At 47.7% G+C, this 16,133-nt stretch overlaps 1 protein-coding gene across 2 annotated transcripts; it reads left to right on the top strand.

The window, feature by feature from the left end:
• Nucleotides 1–205: 205 nt before the first annotated feature.
• LOC122393626 (trichohyalin-like) lies at nt 206–11,264 on the top strand. Of its 2 annotated transcripts, none has more exons than XM_043389839.1 (4): nt 206–460; nt 4,737–5,503; nt 5,719–6,959; nt 8,920–11,264. In XM_043389839.1, the coding sequence occupies exons 3-4, from the start codon at nt 5,727–5,729 to the stop codon at nt 9,496–9,498; spliced, it is 1,812 nt and encodes a 603-aa protein (XP_043245774.1). In that variant the 5' UTR covers nt 206–460; nt 4,737–5,503; nt 5,719–5,726; the 3' UTR covers nt 9,499–11,264. The 2 variants fall into 2 exon arrangements, with proteins under 2 accessions (XP_043245774.1, XP_043245775.1); XM_043389840.1 differs by having other exon boundaries at nt 208–460; nt 5,714–6,959.
• The last annotated feature ends 4,869 nt before the right edge of the window (nt 11,265–16,133 follow it).

The raw sequence follows: 16,133 nt of genomic DNA, 5'->3' as shown, positions 1-16,133 counted from the left end.
CCTTTTTGCTGCCGTGCCATTCCCTTGGCCAAATGATAGCAATCACCAGTGCTTGAAGATAGATTACTCACCGGGCGCTATCTCTGCGATGATAAGGTCCTGTAAATTTTTAGATCGTCCGACACCACCCGGCCTTGCGGACAGGGCGCGCTTGTGTTGGCTGTTTCGATAGCGGCGCGATACTGCAGGGGGAGGGGGGGTCTGAGTGACCGCCGCGGCAGAGGGCACGATCACAGTGTCTCAGCGGACCGGCACCTGACGGCGGTCCAGGCGGCCTCGGGGTGGCCGGGAGCTGCCGACCGGGGCTGCAGCGGCTCCGAGCACCTGCCGCCGCCGCTCAGTCCGAGCTGCCGCCGACCGGGGGCTGCAGCGGCTCCGAGCACCCGCCGACCGGGGGCTGCAGCGGCTCCGAGCACCCGCCGCCGCCGGTCAGTCCGAGCTGCCGCCGAGCTGTAAACAGGTCAGTGTCCGCCCATCCTTAGGATCAACCCGAGCCCGTCCGCAGGCACCATGGCTAGCGGCGAAAACTGGCAGAGCGCAGCAGCGCAGTAGGGATTAACCCGCGCCCGTATTGGTGTTTTTTTTTTTCCAGCCGCGAACGTATAAGGGGGGGGGGGGGTTCGTTGCACCCCTTCTTGCCGTTTCGCCCCTAATCGAGCTAGAGCTTCGCGGAAAAAAACGAAACCGAAAAAGCCCGTATTGGTGTTTTTTTCAGCCACCAACGGATAGAGGGGGGGGGGGTCCGTTTGACCCCCCCTATAGGGCAAGGGTTAACCCGGGGGTGGAAGGGGATGGGTTGTGCACCACCCCTGCGGTTTTTCGCACATATCTTAGCCCCCGCCCGTATAGGTGGGGGGGGGGGGGGGGGGGGGGAGGTCGAACGGACCCCCTCGGTTTTTCGAAAACTAACTCGCATAAAAAGCGGCCCATCGCGACGAAACTTTCAGTACCCTCGCGTTAAAGTGACCATCCCACCTTAACATTAGTTTTGAGTTAAGACAGCCAAATTGGTGGCCATGGCCTGCAAATACCGGTTTGGGCACCCACAACATCGAAAAATGCTTTAATTCGGAGATATGGAATTTCAAACTTGCAGTTTTCGGATTCTAAGGGGCTAATGCATTGGAATGCCCCCTTAGAATTTGTGACGTCAGCGGTGATCTAACGATTTTGAAATATGCTATTTGCGTGCAACATCTGCCGCAAACGCCGCATTTTCAAAATGAAGTCGCTCTCGCTAGGAACAGCGGAGATCCCAAAAAGTAAACAAAAGTAAAAGTCTAATATCTTGAAAACCGGTGAATATTTTTCGGTGAAATTTGGTAGATATTCGTTTTTGTTCTTTCTGAACGGAGCGACATCACTTTCATGCCAATTCATTAACTTTTTTGAAGGTGGGAGGGTCCATTTAATCAAATTTGCACCTACCCTGAAAATGTCATGTCCATGACCCAAATGATCTTTGACTTGTGACCTACTTTTTTAGACCATGTTTGGCCGGAATCGCGATTCGGCATATGTCGGCTCGCATTTGCCGCGCCTTTGCAGTCTTTTCGTCGTTTCAAGCGTTCAGACATATGATATGATGTTGCCCCATGCATTAGCGTGGATGTCAAGGTCACCTGAAGGTCAGGTCAGGACATTGACCTTTGATGAACTTGGTTCATTTTTCGAGTTTTACATGTTTATAGGCCAGTTTTTGGAGCTGTATGTATGTATGTATGTATGTATGTATTGACGATCAAGAGCAATCCACAATCGGCGTGGCGATTACACTCCGAGTCCGAGCTGGTTGAAGATAACACAAGAAATACCTATACAAGAAAACGCACACACTTACGGATACGAAAATGCACAACGCGAACGCCGAACACGCACATACTTGGTGTAACCCGCACGAAGCCGCGTTCATAACTATGTACACACAGACTCGTTTGCCTTTCATAGTCCAAGAGTCATGAGGCTAGCTACTATGGCTACTCTGGCTAGGCTTAAGCTCCTTTTTTACAGCACGGGCAAATCTGGCTGGAGGCAACTGCGTTAGCTCGAGGGGGAGAGTATTTAGGAGCGCCGCGGCACGGTAGGCGAATCTACGTTTTCCGGTCTCTAGTCGGGGTCGCGGTAAGTGGTAGAGGTGGTCTTGGCGAGTAGACCTTGCTCGTGTTTGGGAATTTTTGGAAAATAGGGTCGAATTTGAATTCGAAAATAGGGTCGAAGCTGAATTCGAATTTAGCAACCATATGAACATTTACGAAGAAGCTTAGGTGCCTTCGTAGCATGTTACGAAGCTGTCAGAGGCGGTTGACACCTACTACGAATACCCGGCAGGACCACTACTAGTTGACCTGGCCTGACCTGACCCAACCTGGCTTGGATGCATGAAGACATCATCTGTGATCAAAACTAACATTCTATTTGTGATCAGCACCCCGAAAAACCCCATAGCAGCAACACTACGACGCTCTAACAGGTCCCGATTTTCCCGACTTTTGGGTCATTGATCTGACTAGGAAGGTCAACCAATGACCTAAGACCTTAAAATTAGGTATCATCGGCTTCATCTCGCCACGGGCAACACGCGCCCATAGCTACACCGAGTGACGGATCCATAAGAGCAACATTATGTATAAAATTCATATCACAAAATAATTATATCGGTGACATAAGGTCATGTCAATTTTGCGACCTCTTCATTTTCAGTCGATTGAATAAAATTGAAAGGCGGCTTTTTAGACGGAGGTCATTCTTAGCACCCTCAAACACCGATCTACAGTAAAGGTGACACACTGAACCGGAGAGGTGCATCAGTGCCCCCCGCCTTATACCCCTGAGGTTATTTCAGGTCACGAAAGGTATGCGCATTTTTTTCGCTCGTAACTTCTGTTAGAGGCGTGCTATAACAATGAAAACACCTTAGATGTGTTCACCTCGACCAAACGGATCAACTGACAACTGATATGCAAGATGACCTTTCGGCTCAGATCATGACCTTGACCTGAGGTCAAATTTGCAAGTTGACCTTTCATAGTCAAATTACAGTTCATTTGATGCGTTTCCGATACTGGTAAAACTAAGCTCGTGCAAGTTTTAAGGCAAAATGTATTGCAAAAGAATTGTTTTTGCAACAAAACGTCTATTTTGGCAGTTATTTCCCTCTGGAGACTCTGGAGGCTAAACAGTTGAACTTAGGCCAAATCTGAGACAATTAGGTATATCCATTTTCTATACGTTCAAATGCGATAGCATGCGAAATGTTTTGTGGAAGAATTGCTACATTTCAAATGAGATAGGGCAGGGTGCGGCCCAGCCTCAGTATATCTTCATCTTACAACTTTGAAGGCCAACCAGGAAGCGGACCTGGTAGCTCATTACCTAAGGCTTCTCCGCACTGGACCTCGCATGTAGGTTGCGAGTTTGTAGGTTTTCGGGTTTCTTCAAAGTTAAAGAATGTACTCTACGTTAAGTGACCCACGCTACCATCTAAAAAGCAAGTCCCGGCAAGTTTTTGACTTGTGAGCTACCTCGGCTCGCATTTCAAAAGTAGACTTTGAGTCTACTTCCGTTCGGTTTTCCTCGTTGCGAGGGCTGCGACTTTCAGGGTGTTTGTTAGTGTCGGTTTTAGGTTCGCTTTGCTGTTATTGAGGCAATACGTAGTTTTCTGAAAGTGTATCGGCTTCACAGCATTCATGGAGTCAGCATAAGAGAATAATGTTCTCACTCCATGAATGAACGTAATACCCGCAAACCCGAAACCTGCACTGCAGACTCGCAACCCGCATGCGAGATACAGTGCGGGGCGAGGGGCGACCTTAATCTGCGCGGCGCTGGGGGGGGGGGGGGGGTAAATATTACCACCCTCCCGGATTTTCGTGATAGCTCATGAACCGCGTAAGCTATCAACACGAAACTTTCAGTAACTTCTTTTGCATCAATTTGACACATGCCGTTAAAATTTTGGTGAAATCTGTCGAAAATTTTGGAAAAATGACAGTTTTATAACGTCACTATACGCAATTTTCGGGCTAAAATTAGGTCAATGTTCAAACAGCCACTCCTCCTTCATTTAAAAAGTAATATCCAATTTTAAACATCACCAGACACAGAATGTTAAGTTGTACAAAAAAGCTGTCTCAAATTTCCAAAATTTTGCAATTTGGACCTTGAAATCTTTAATTGTTTTTATCAACTCAAGGATATTAATTAAATCAATTAATTAAGTCGAGGAGTCTTTGAAAGTCGAGCATTACACAAATAGGAGTGAAATGTGTGGGCAACTCTTGAAAATAAGAGGGGTGGGCGTTTGACCCGCGCTGGACGTTTTGCCGCACTATCCTAAATTCGATATGCAGAAATAACCATAGAGACACGGAGCACTGAGGAATTTCAGTATCCTTGATTGCGTCAGTAATGGGCAGGGTGGGGAAATGCCCCGTCTGGGGTCGAAAAATGGGCATGACCCCGGATGACACCTGTCGACCACTAAGCTCAAGGCATATTTGATATAAGCTTGAACTAAAACAAACATCCTTTATTATACTTGATAGATGCACTTAAACTTTTTCGTAACTAAATCTAAAACATGCTTACCTGGGGAGGGTTACAGACAACTACATTTTTCTGCGATTTACATGTTAACTCTCTGAAATATGCATCAATTCTAAGAGGGAAGCGAAGACAAAAACTGTAAGCATCGCATCAAATAGTCTCCCCTTACGGTATGTGTACCTTTGCCGCAGCTGGGGACAAGAAGCCGAACGCCGCAGCTGTCGCCGCGACTGAAGCTGTCGCAGCGGCTGTCCAGTGGCTGTAGCTGTCGGCGCGGCTGTCCAGTGGGCTGTAGCTGTCGCAGCGGCTGTCCAGTGGGCTGAAGCTGTTGGCGCGGCTGTCCAGTGGGCTGTAGCTGTCGCAGCGGCTGTCCAGTGGGCTGTAGCTGTTGGCGCGGCGGCTGTCCAGTGGGCTGTAGCTGTCGGCGCGGCTGTCCAGTGGGCTGTAGCTGTCGCAGCGGCTGTCCAGTGGGCTGTAGCTGTCGGCGCGGCTGTCCAGTGGGCTGTAGCTGTCGCAGCGGCTCTCCAGTGGGCTGTAGCTGTTGGCGCGGCTGTCCAGTGGGCTGTAGCTGTCGCAGCGGCTGTCCATTGGGCTGTAGCTGTCGGCGCGGCTGTCCAGTGGGCTGTAGCTGTCGCAGCGGCTGTCCAGTGGGCTGCAGCTGTTGGCGCGGCTGTCCAGTGGGCTGTAGCTGTTGGCGCGGCTGTCCAGTGGGCTGTAGCTGTCGGCGCGGCTGTCCAGTGGGCTGTAGCTGTCGCAGCGGCTGTCCAGTGGGCTGCAGCTGTTGGCGCTAGCGGTAGCTGTCCCGCGGGCTGACTCCGCAGAGCGTCAGCCTCCGTCTTACGTGAGCACCATTTCTGGTGTCTGCGGCGCGACCGACGATGGGAAACAAGAAGTCACGCGCGACAGGGAGCTCCAAACAGGCCCGTGGCCAGGAACTTCGGACATCTGATCCCTATCGGTAAGCGATCACGGAAGACGGCTCTGTTTGAACGACACTTCTTGGAGGGCTGGACTGAAGTTGACAATGACAGTGAGCCCTCATGGTTATTATATGATATGCCTATGCATCAGGCTAACTTTGAACGACTCTTTGTGAATTTTTGGTAAACCCAGTGCATGATGTTCAAAAACTTTCAACATTTTCATTTTACATGTTTCTTTCTTGCAGGACAGAAATTGCCATGGTGGCGACGGAAGCTCTGGTAAAGACATTTAAAGACAGCAAGAATGAAAGGGTTGATGACCAATCGCCTGCACCCGAAAATACTGACATACTTAAGCAGGAACGTGAAAGAGATGAACAGCTTGAGGATTACCGCTACAAGCTGAAACTTAAAGAAGAGCAAATAGCTGCACTTCAGAGACAAATGTTACTAGAACAGCAACAAAAGAAAGAAATGTTTGAAATGCAGCCAGAACAAAATGAAGAGACGAGATCAAAAGGAGCCGAAATGCGAGGGCGGCAATGTGAGGAGGAACAAAGCAATTATGATCAGGAAGCTCCTCAACCACGGCCAGAAAAAGCGATGCAGATGCAGGGAACAGCAGGTGAACATTTGAAGCCCAGCGTCGGCGAGAAACGGCGGCGAATGGTATATGAAGCCCCGGGGAACCGGCCAGAAGATGAACAGCAGGGAGACCGAGGCATTAAAGACGGGGAAGTGCTAGAGCTGGAAGACGAATCAAAGAGAAGCGAAATTGCAGGAAGAAGCTCTAACGTGCAAGAAAACGCGGCTCAAACATTTCAATCCAATCAATGTCGAGTTGGAACTAAAAATGGCAAAAGCCAGTCTACAGACGGAAAAGAAAATGACAAAATAAAACCAAAACAGGGTGTAAATGATGTTGAAGTTCGGGCCGGACAAGAACAGCATAAGCGAGACGAAGAAGTTCGCAAACGCAGAGAACAGCAGCTCAGTGCTATAAGAGAGCAGGAGAGACAGTTTCAAGCGCAAAAGCGAAAAGCTGCTTTAGTTGAAGAAAAACAATTATTAGTTGAAAAGCAGCGCAATGCAAAACTGAACGCTCGACTCATGCGACAGAGCTTAAATCAGCGATTGAAGGAGAACCAACAGAAAACTGAGCGCCTCAAGGAGCATCGAAAGGACTTCTTTGACGTCGCAACTCGCGTGCTCAAGTCGAATTCAGCGGTGGAGGCCGAGTTCACGCGACGCTACCTGTTGGAGAGGCTGAAGGATTTGAGCGAGCTGGCGAGACGGCGAGATCAGAGCGCTGATGAGGAGCTGTTAGCGGGAAGCACCCTCCCAAACGTCTGCAACAACTACAGCTCTGCCGCAGGCTGCATGGACACAGGGTGCCAAAGCTTACACATCTGTCGACGCTTCTGGGAGGGTACTTGCAGCAACGGACTGGACTGTCGCTACAGTCACTCCGTAACAACAGTGCACAACCAGGTGAGTGTGACCTAGGGCTTCTGTTACCTCGATCAGGTCATGTTGAGAGAGTAAGTCAGTGTCTGCCTACACCGCTGGCAGTAGATAATGAGGTCCACACTCATTTTGAGAGAGTAGGTCAGTGTCTGCCTACACCGCTGGCAGTAGATAATGAGGTCCACACTCATGTTGAGAGAGTAAGTCAGTGTCTGCCTACACCGCTGGCAGTAGATAATGAGGTCCACACTCATGTTGAGAGAGTAAGTCAGTGTCTGCCTACACCGCTGGCAGTAGATAATGAGGTCCACACTCATGTTGAGAGAGTAAGTCAGTGTCTGCCTACACCGCTGGCAGTAGATAATGAGGTCCACACTCATGTTGAGAGAGTAAGTCAGTGTCTGCCTACACCGCTGGCCGGGAGTCTGAGTAGGTCACGAGATTCACGCTCTGTGTCGACTGTAGACTGTCGTTTAAGTCGCTCTCTTCTATCGACTGTACTGCAGTCGGTAGGGAGCGTAAGACTGATTCTTACCTACGCAGGGTCGGGGGTTCGGACACCCTTGAGTTTTTTTTTTTGCAGATATTTCAAAAATTGGCGGCTCGGGGCGCCGCCGTTTTTTTTTGGCACACCTATTCATGCATTCTTTCCGCTTATGTGAAAACTTCAGACCCATGTCGCTCAAGATCAGGTTGTCAGGTCATGTTAAGTGACCAAGTGACCTCAAAACAAGTTAGAATACTCGTCATAGCTACAGCGACGGAACGATCAACTCGAAACTTTTAGCGATTGATAAAAGTAAGGGTATGTATAAAATGCTTATGTCGTAATCTGAATGTCGGTGACATAAGGTCAGGTCAATTTTGCGCCCTCTATTAAAAGTCAGTGGAAGAAAATTCAAAAGCGCCTCTTCTCGACGAACGTAAGTATGAAGTATTAACACTGAAACATCGGAATAGATATAAACTTGACACACTAAATAGGAAAATGGCAACTGTGACCACTCTTTATGCATGTCCTCAATGTCACCAGGTCATGAAAGGTCCCCAGTAGTTTTTTTTTTGGCAATAACTTTTGAAAGAGACGTGCTAGAGCTATGAAAAGACACCCGAAATGTAATCAGGGCGACCATACGGATCGACTGATTGCGACATGACCTTTTCCGGTCAGGTCATGACCTTGACCTTAGGTCAAATAGAACTATAAGGCTGCTATTGGCGTGCCAAATTTGAGCTCGATAGCTCCATTTTTGACAAAGTTATGGCGAAAAAAACTACTCAAAATTGATGTGAAATTTTTAAACTATTTTCAGCCGTTATATGTAGACCACGCACAGCAAAACGAAGACCACCAATGGATTCCCTTTAGTGAGCTGCATCGAATACATACCCTTTTATGCAAAATATCAACTTTCAATTTTGACCTTTTTTGACCTTTTTTGACCTGACCTCCGTCAGAGCGTAACCTCAACAGGCCCCCAATGGTCGTCTAGCCCATACCATTTAATTTGAAGTGTAAAATTGGCCATAAAACATGTATCACATGACCAGTATAGTTGGGACCATATTGTGACCCTTAATGACCTGACCTGGCCTGGCAACAGTGACCTCCTAAGCAACATATGCGTTAGGCGATCAACGTTGCATCGATGATTTTCGATAGCATGCCTTTTATTCGATGTTATAACGCATTCCTTAGAAGGCCCGTAATCAGTGAAAAATGAGGCCTTTGACCTGCCCTGTGACGTCATCGGTTGTACCTAGGTCAGCGAAACTTCACTTGGTAGTTCCCTGGTAGGGCTGTCGAACGCCGTTCGAATTTTCAAAATCGGTAGGTAACCTTCCGAGATCCTGGGGGGGGGGGGGAGGCAAAACGCCTCCCCCATTGGGTGGCAGCGTCCGCCAATAGCTGAACGGGGCGCGAGTTAATTCTGTATCAAAGAAGCTGACTGGCCATCTCACGTGACAGCTATTTTGCCCTCAGACTAATGAGAGTCGGAGAGTCACTCCCAGCTCCCGTGAGAACGGCGCCATTCCACGCGCACCAGTGTCGGGAGCAGCAGCTGCTGCTGTGTCGGGAGCTGCCGCTGCGTCAGTGTCGGGAGCTGCTGCTGCGTCAGTGTCGGGAGCTGCTGCTGCTGTGTCGGGAGCTGCCGCTGCGTCAGTGTCGGGAGCTGCTGCTGCGTCAGTGTCGGGAGCTGCTGCTGCGTCAGTGTCGGGAGCTGCCGCTGCGTCAGTGTCGGGAGCTGCCGCTGCGTCAGTGTCGGGAGCTGCCGCTGCACCAGTGTCGGGAGCTGCCGCTGCGCTCAGGCCGCCCTCCTCCGACGGCGGCGGTCTGTCGGAGGAGCTGCGCTGCCCCGTCTGTCTGGAGCTGTTCCGCAGGGCCACCACCCTCGGCTGTGGCCACACCTTCTGCGCCGGCTGCCTGGCCGAGACCCGGGACCGGGGCGACGACCGGTGCCCGCTCTGCCGGGTCACTATCACCTCCGCCATCCGGTCCGTCACCCTGAACAGCATCGTCAGGAGCGTTATCACTGCGGCAGCCGCAGAGGGGCGCTGGTGACCGACTTCAGATGCCGCCACCGCCCAGTGCACCTCGGCTGTGCCGTGAGCTAGATTTGTGGCCAACAGCTGATCGACGCGTGGCCAACAGCTCGTGATTTGACGCGCGTCTATTAAACGGCGCAATGAACGAACGGTGTTGTCAGTGGCATTCATTACCATTTATATTATTTTTATAATTTAGTCCGAACCCTTTGAATGGAATGATTCGCAAGGACTGAGCCCCCTAAGCGAAGCTTGTCGCGTTGACCCCCTGCCCTCCACCCTCCGATCGCGCAATTCCGGTTCTATGGTAGAATTTGGAGTCCAAAGTTTAACGTGCGCAGTGCGCACATAGCCGCGCACGCACAGTGATGCAAATGGGGTTCACGAATGGCCATAAATACCGAAAAGGTTCAAAAATTCAAGTTCACCTAATGAAATAAATCGTAATATGGCCAGTCAGGCAAATGTTTAGGGTGTCTGAAAAACATGATTTTCATGTTATTGTCAAAGTGGGGATGATGATGGGGATGGGGCTTGGAGTGGGGATGAGCCAATGTGATGAACCAGCCTATTGTGATGAACCAATGTTTGACGTGCAACACCGAAAAGCCACGTTTCACTGTGGATGTGTTGTAAATATATCTATCTATCTAGCTATCTATCTAAAGCCGGCCTCGTGTATGATTGTCAGAAGTTGTGACATCTTCAATGTCATAAAATGACTTCAGATACTCGCAAGTTCAAACGCCGCTAGCGTGCGGTCATTTCATACAAATGGCATAAAATTATACATGGCAATGTATAATTATACGATTATATTATTTATTAATATAAATTATACGACACCCGGCCGCGCCGGACAAAAACTTCAATAGCGCCCTGATCTTCAATAGCGCCCAATAGCTTCAAGAACCGCCCTGTGCTAGCGCCTTAATTCTTTCACGGTGCGGCTCAGAAATGATTGGGGAAGGCTAAGGCATAGCGGACTAACGGGCACACACTGTGTGGCCGGCTTTGACAAAAACATGAAAGCTATGTGATTTCAGATGCCCTAAACATTTCTTTGGTTGGCCATATCGCGATTTACTCTGATTGGTGAACTTGACTTTTTGGTATTTATGGCCACTCGTGAACCCCATTGTTCCATGCTTCTATCCTCAGGATACTGAAATCCTTCTCCTCCACACCGCCACCCCCTTCCGGGCTGGACAGGCAACTTTATCTCATGCGGGCTGCTCCCTTGGAGCGGCACCGCTGCTCCCGAGGGAGCACACCCCGTAGCCGGGTGCAGTGAGTGCCTTGGGGCTGGGTGGCCTGTCTTCGGACGGGCTCAGCACCGGCGACTCACTAGGGTGCCTGCCCAGACCAATGTCTCCCCCTAATTCCTATCATCCTTCCGGCTCTGCAATGGTCTTGTCGACCGAAAGGGCCTAACCCAACAAAATTTAATTCGTGAACCCCATTTGCATCACTGTGGCACGGCCGGTCCCCTCACTGAATTCGTCTGGCTACGGCCTGCCACCAACCGCGACCATATCTATTAGGAGGCCTATAAACGTCAGAGCCAGTCGCGCTTCAAACCCGGACTATTGTAACCGGGAACGCGTGCTCTCAGCACGCGGAGTCCAACGCTCTACCGACTGAGCTACGGCACCGGTCAAAGCATTATTATCATTTGTATTCATTTGCTAATTGCTATCCGTTTATTTTCTCATTTCTGATATCGACTGTTCTCTTTCAGAATTACGTACAATGAAAATACACATATATAAACTGACTGTCTCGACCAACAATCACTGTGCCGAATTGAAACCAGCGCATACAACGACGCTTAAACAGGAATTAACACCGGAAATAGATTGTAACAGTTATTTACACTGCAAATCAAGTGTAACAGTAATTAAAAGTCCGATTTTTAAGCCTGTCTAATCGTTTAAAGCGCTCTAATGAAAAACCCTCGTGAAAACTCAATATGTCCATACACTGGCTAGTTGAAAATTTCATCTTTATCTTGATTTTTTTTTGACTATTTATTGCAATAGCTGACTCGTGCCTTATCTATTTGTGCACATAAAGCGATCAGACAGGCTTAAAAAATCATATAACACCACAATATTAATTGTATGGGAAGGTAGGGTAATATGGGCACAGTGGCACTCTTTTTCAGGAGAAAATCTTCTCCTGGTCCTTAAGGAATGGATCAAAACTACTGTTCATGGTGCTGAGCGAGACCTTATGTCTTGCTGATGAAGTGCCAGGATGCCAGTGCATTTGCTTTATCTGATATCCAGACGCTTTAAAAACTTTTGAAACAGGTCATGCACATTTCTGTTTTGCCCCGCCCTTGGGGTAAAACAGGAAATGGCGAGGGGCAATATGGGCTTCGATGATTTTCACCTAGCTATACTATCTTCGTCAGCCTCCGTCCAATCTATTGAAAATGAAGAGTTTATCTCAGCAAAAAAATGTATATTAGGTTCATACACGGTACAGGGACCCGCAGTTGCTACTGTACACATATATTACCAATTTAGAATTGCGCTATTATTTGCTAAGTGCTGGCCATTGGAGAAAGGAAATGTAGCGCAACGTATGGAGGAATAACACATGGTTGCTCCTAGGACGTATGTTTTGTATAATTCCTCTTACCGCAACAGAGATTCTTCCAAAACTACAATCGTGCTATTTTTCCGTGCCGGTTGCCTCCCCAGAGCCCGTCCTTGGTATCGCCTATAGCTTCCGTTCCCGCTACGTGAATGAAAGTCACGTGACTATTACAGGTTTGCGCTCAGTACTAACACACCTAGCCCGAGGGCCGGTCCGTAGCGGGGAGGGGTAGAACGCCTGAGCTCCAGCGCAGTGGAGGTGGTTGCCCGTATCATAAAGAGGCAACCGTAAGCAGAACTACAATTGCCGCAGTATAAGATTATGATCAAGTTTTCTCTAAATGTATTGATTGACAAGAAAGTGCAATGCTTATCCGATATAAGAAAACGGTGTCCAAGGCCTTGGAAGAACTATAAAACATATTCAGCAACGTATAAATTTCTGATACAGGCCATGACTTTTCACCTTGCCTTCGGGGAGGACCGCTCAGGAAGCCACATATCGAACGAATCGAGGCCTCGCAGCGCGGCGCGGCGGCAAGGAGGTGGATAAACCATCGCCAGACTATCTTTCGGTTACTTATGTTTCCAGAAGAAGGAGGGGGGTGGGGGGTGGAGGGTGAGGGCTGTTTTCAACCCACTCACCAATTATTTCCTTATTAACTTATAGCTTACCGAAAAAATGTAACACAATGGTGGCCGTCACGAGATGTAGCGAAGAGTGCCTCAGCCACACCGGTGTTGAGTAAACTTTAAGCATTGGAATTCAGGCCAGTGATCCTGAAGCATTATTTTATTTTTGTCGTGCATAAGCTGGGATGACGTGGTCCAAGTTAATTGCGAAGAAACGGTTTTAGTTTCAGAACATTTATGAAGCTAGTCGCGCCAAATAGTATACGTTTGTTGCAAAATGTCAACCAAAATGTCAAATAGAATGTTGACGTGCTATCCAGATGATGGAATATATTTGACACAAGAAGTCAAAAAGTGGCATCGTTAGTCATCTTGCATACCTATAAATCGATTCTTCACCTTGGTTCGAGCTCAATAGTTCTTTTCGCGGATGATCGGTTTCGTTTTCTTTTCTTTGGGAAGGGGACAGTTTATGAGCCAGTAACCACCCTCCCCAGTCCCCCAAACAACAGGGGAAAGTTGAGCATGGATAGAAAAGGCGAACCTCTTCTTTTCCCGGGCGCGGCGAAGAGTGAGCTCTTTTATTTACTCCATGGCATGCATACTTATGGCAAATTTTTTCCTCCATCAAAAAGTGACTGTTTTAAGCATTCCAATAACTCAAGTTTTCTATCACGGAAGAAATCATTTTATCCTTCAGATAATCTGCAAATCATTTGGAACTTGTGTAATCAACAAAGAAAAACAATTTCCTACCATTTTTATTCAGCAGAAACAAGCACAGCTCAGTTTGGTTTTCGACAGCGGAGACAACAATGGCTTATCTGGCTCATTTTCCCCCAGGTGAAAATGGCTCATCTTGCCCCGCCCGTGGCCATTTTCGATTAATGACACCCGCTAAGGAAAATAACCATGCACCGCAGATAACAACCATCTCATTTTAAAGGCAAAACATGTCTTAGTTATCAGGGGCGATACCACATGTTACGGGTGCTGAGCTTGAGAACGTTGCCGTCTCACGTGAAAGACTGCAGCATCGTAAGCGAACGGGACATGGAAGCTCAAGTCAAGCGCCATAGGAGCTGAGAAACATGGGGTGGCTAAACTTGCCCCTTGGCTCATCTTACCTCACTCTCCCCTATTTGGGGCTCTCAACCTTGATTTGTTAACCCTAGAACGCCTAGGGGGGGGGGGTTGTATCAACCCCCCCCCCCTGAGGTTTTTTCGAAGTGCACGCTAAACGGCTTGTCGTAGCGGGCTGAAATTTTCAATACCCTCTGGGGCAACCTTTGCGCATCTTTTGCCGAAAAAAATTGATCGGGTCATGTCAGGTCACGGAGTTATGACGTCATAAGAGGTACAGCCTCCGGCCGACAGTTACCAAACGTGTGCGCCGAATCCCTAGGTTTTCTGCCGGTGATACCCACATTGTTTGATGGATCATGATGAAACTTCCCATGCATGTTGGGGCAAGCATTGGCTATCGTGTGGTGCAAGAAAATTGACCGGGTCAGGTCAGGTCACGGAGCTATGACGTCACAAGAGGAACAGCGTCCGGTACTATTTTTGAAAAGCGCCCGAACCACTATTTTGCTAATTCTTGTCACCTCAATGGGAATATGCAGCAATATTAGCTTCTATAGGGAGCAAATGGACCTCCCAAATCCAAAAATACAATCAGATTTCAAAAATTTAAATTTTGATTTTTCGAATTTCTGCCGCCGACTGTGACCTTGCCGACTTCCGGCGCTCCCAACGCGCCATTTTTAGAGCTAGGGAAACGAAATACATACCAAACGATAGAGAATTGATCAAGGAACACGATAGTGAAAGTTTCAAGTCGATATCCTTAACCGTTTTGCCGCAATCGCCGCGGAAAGTTGAAAAAGTTTGATTTTTTCGGAAAATTTGACCTTTGACCGGTCATAAGTAGGTCAAATGTTGACCTAGGACCAAAAAAATATACCACCAATCGCGAGATCTCGTTGAGAGCAATCCGTTGGTTTTTTCCGCTAAGCTCTACGACCTTCCGTTTCGAAACGCCAGGGAGGGTCGTAACAACAACCCCCCCCCCCTGGTCGTTCGTGTTATGAGAAATGGCCTGGTCGTGCGAGGGTTAAAGTTATTTGTCTGTTCATTATAAAAACTGTCAAATTTGCCGTATCATTAAACTTTTATTGAGTTTGTATTTCAAACTTATATCTAAAATGAACAATTTTGTCACTGGCTTCTTTTATGAATGGAATTGGATGGTCGCATGATTGAACGAATGAATAGCTCCATTTGAGCATCAGCTGAAATCAATCCTAAAATTTAATCTACCAGCCTGCAACGAAAAGGTTTAAAAACCAGTGCGAGTTAGGTGCAGTTTCTAATCTATGCCGTTTTTTAAGTGTCTCATAGCTCCTTAATCTTCAGCCGCTTCTCTCACGATTCATTTTATGTGGTGCTTACATTGCTCAAGAAGTTATAGTATTCGAGCTCGTTGGTCTTAAAAACTGCTATCGAAGTAAATTAAAGTGCTTCGGGCTTCGGCACTTAGAAACCAATCGATATTTAACCCTCACCCATTTAGGCATTTCTTTTCAGCGTCTTACATCTAGCGGAGGGGCGTAGAAGCCCTCAGTCATTCGGCCCTTGATAAAAAGAGCCAGAGCTTCGCTGAAAAATAAAAAAAGAGCGAGCTGCTCGTGACGAGAGAAATCCGAAGATTTGACGGTCCTGGTCATCGCTGACGAGAGAAAGCCAATTATTTTTATGTCCTGATCAATGCTGAGATCCTAGGTCACTGGTTGACCTCCCAGATCAGGTTAATAACCCAAAAGCACGGAAAATTGGGTCCTGCTAGAATGTCTACAAGTGGAGTTTGCTGGGACTTGGCATGCTTCTGACTCCGAATTTCCACTTGCTTTGATCAAAGATGATGTATCAAAGCATTTGGGGTAGGACGGGTCACGCCAGATCACCCATTAGGCGTTCTGCCGGCTATCCATAGAATGTTAACCAACACTTACAGCCTTGCAACATATTGCAAAGGCACTATAACTGATACCTAAGTATGCCTAGTTTTCAAATGCTGAAATGGGTGCTAAATTTCAAACCAACACTTCCTAAAAACCACAGTAAAAAGGTGTAAATTTAAGGAAGTTAACCGAGATAATTTCAAGTAAATGACCTTGACCTGAGTTTCACGTGACCTTGGCACCCACAACAATCAATAAGACAAATATTAGCTAGTATATTTCACATGTTGTCACGTTGCTAATCACGAAACGACTATGGAAACACACACAGAAGATGTGCGCTGACTTTCAATTGCTATTCTGGCCTGACATGATCTTGAGAAAAATAATCACAGGTGGTAATTTGGTTCAGGGATGTAAAATTCTCAGACAAGATGCAAAAATGATAA

The sequence above is a fragment of the Amphibalanus amphitrite genome, unplaced genomic scaffold (assembly GCF_019059575.1).
Source record: "Amphibalanus amphitrite isolate SeventyFive unplaced genomic scaffold, NRLGWU_Aamphi_draft 000545F_arrow, whole genome shotgun sequence".
NCBI lineage: Eukaryota > Metazoa > Arthropoda > Thecostraca > Balanomorpha > Balanidae > Amphibalanus > Amphibalanus amphitrite.
Note: the sequence above shows the minus strand (reverse complement) of the source record. Positions and strands in the feature narration are given on the sequence as shown.

What these genes read in the sequence shown, in the direction of transcription:
- LOC122393626 (XM_043389840.1), top strand. Translation starts at nt 5,424, where the DNA reads ATGGGAAACAAGAAGTCACGCGCGACAGGGAGCTCCAAACAGGCCCGT. An exon ending in CGGACATCTGATCCCTATCG is followed by an intron (nt 5,504 to 5,713) that starts GTAAGCGATCAC and finishes TCTTTCTTGCAG; the next exon opens with GACAGAAATTGCCATGGTGG. An exon ending in TAACAACAGTGCACAACCAG is followed by an intron (nt 6,960 to 8,919) that starts GTGAGTGTGACC and finishes TTTTGCCCTCAG; the next exon opens with ACTAATGAGAGTCGGAGAGT.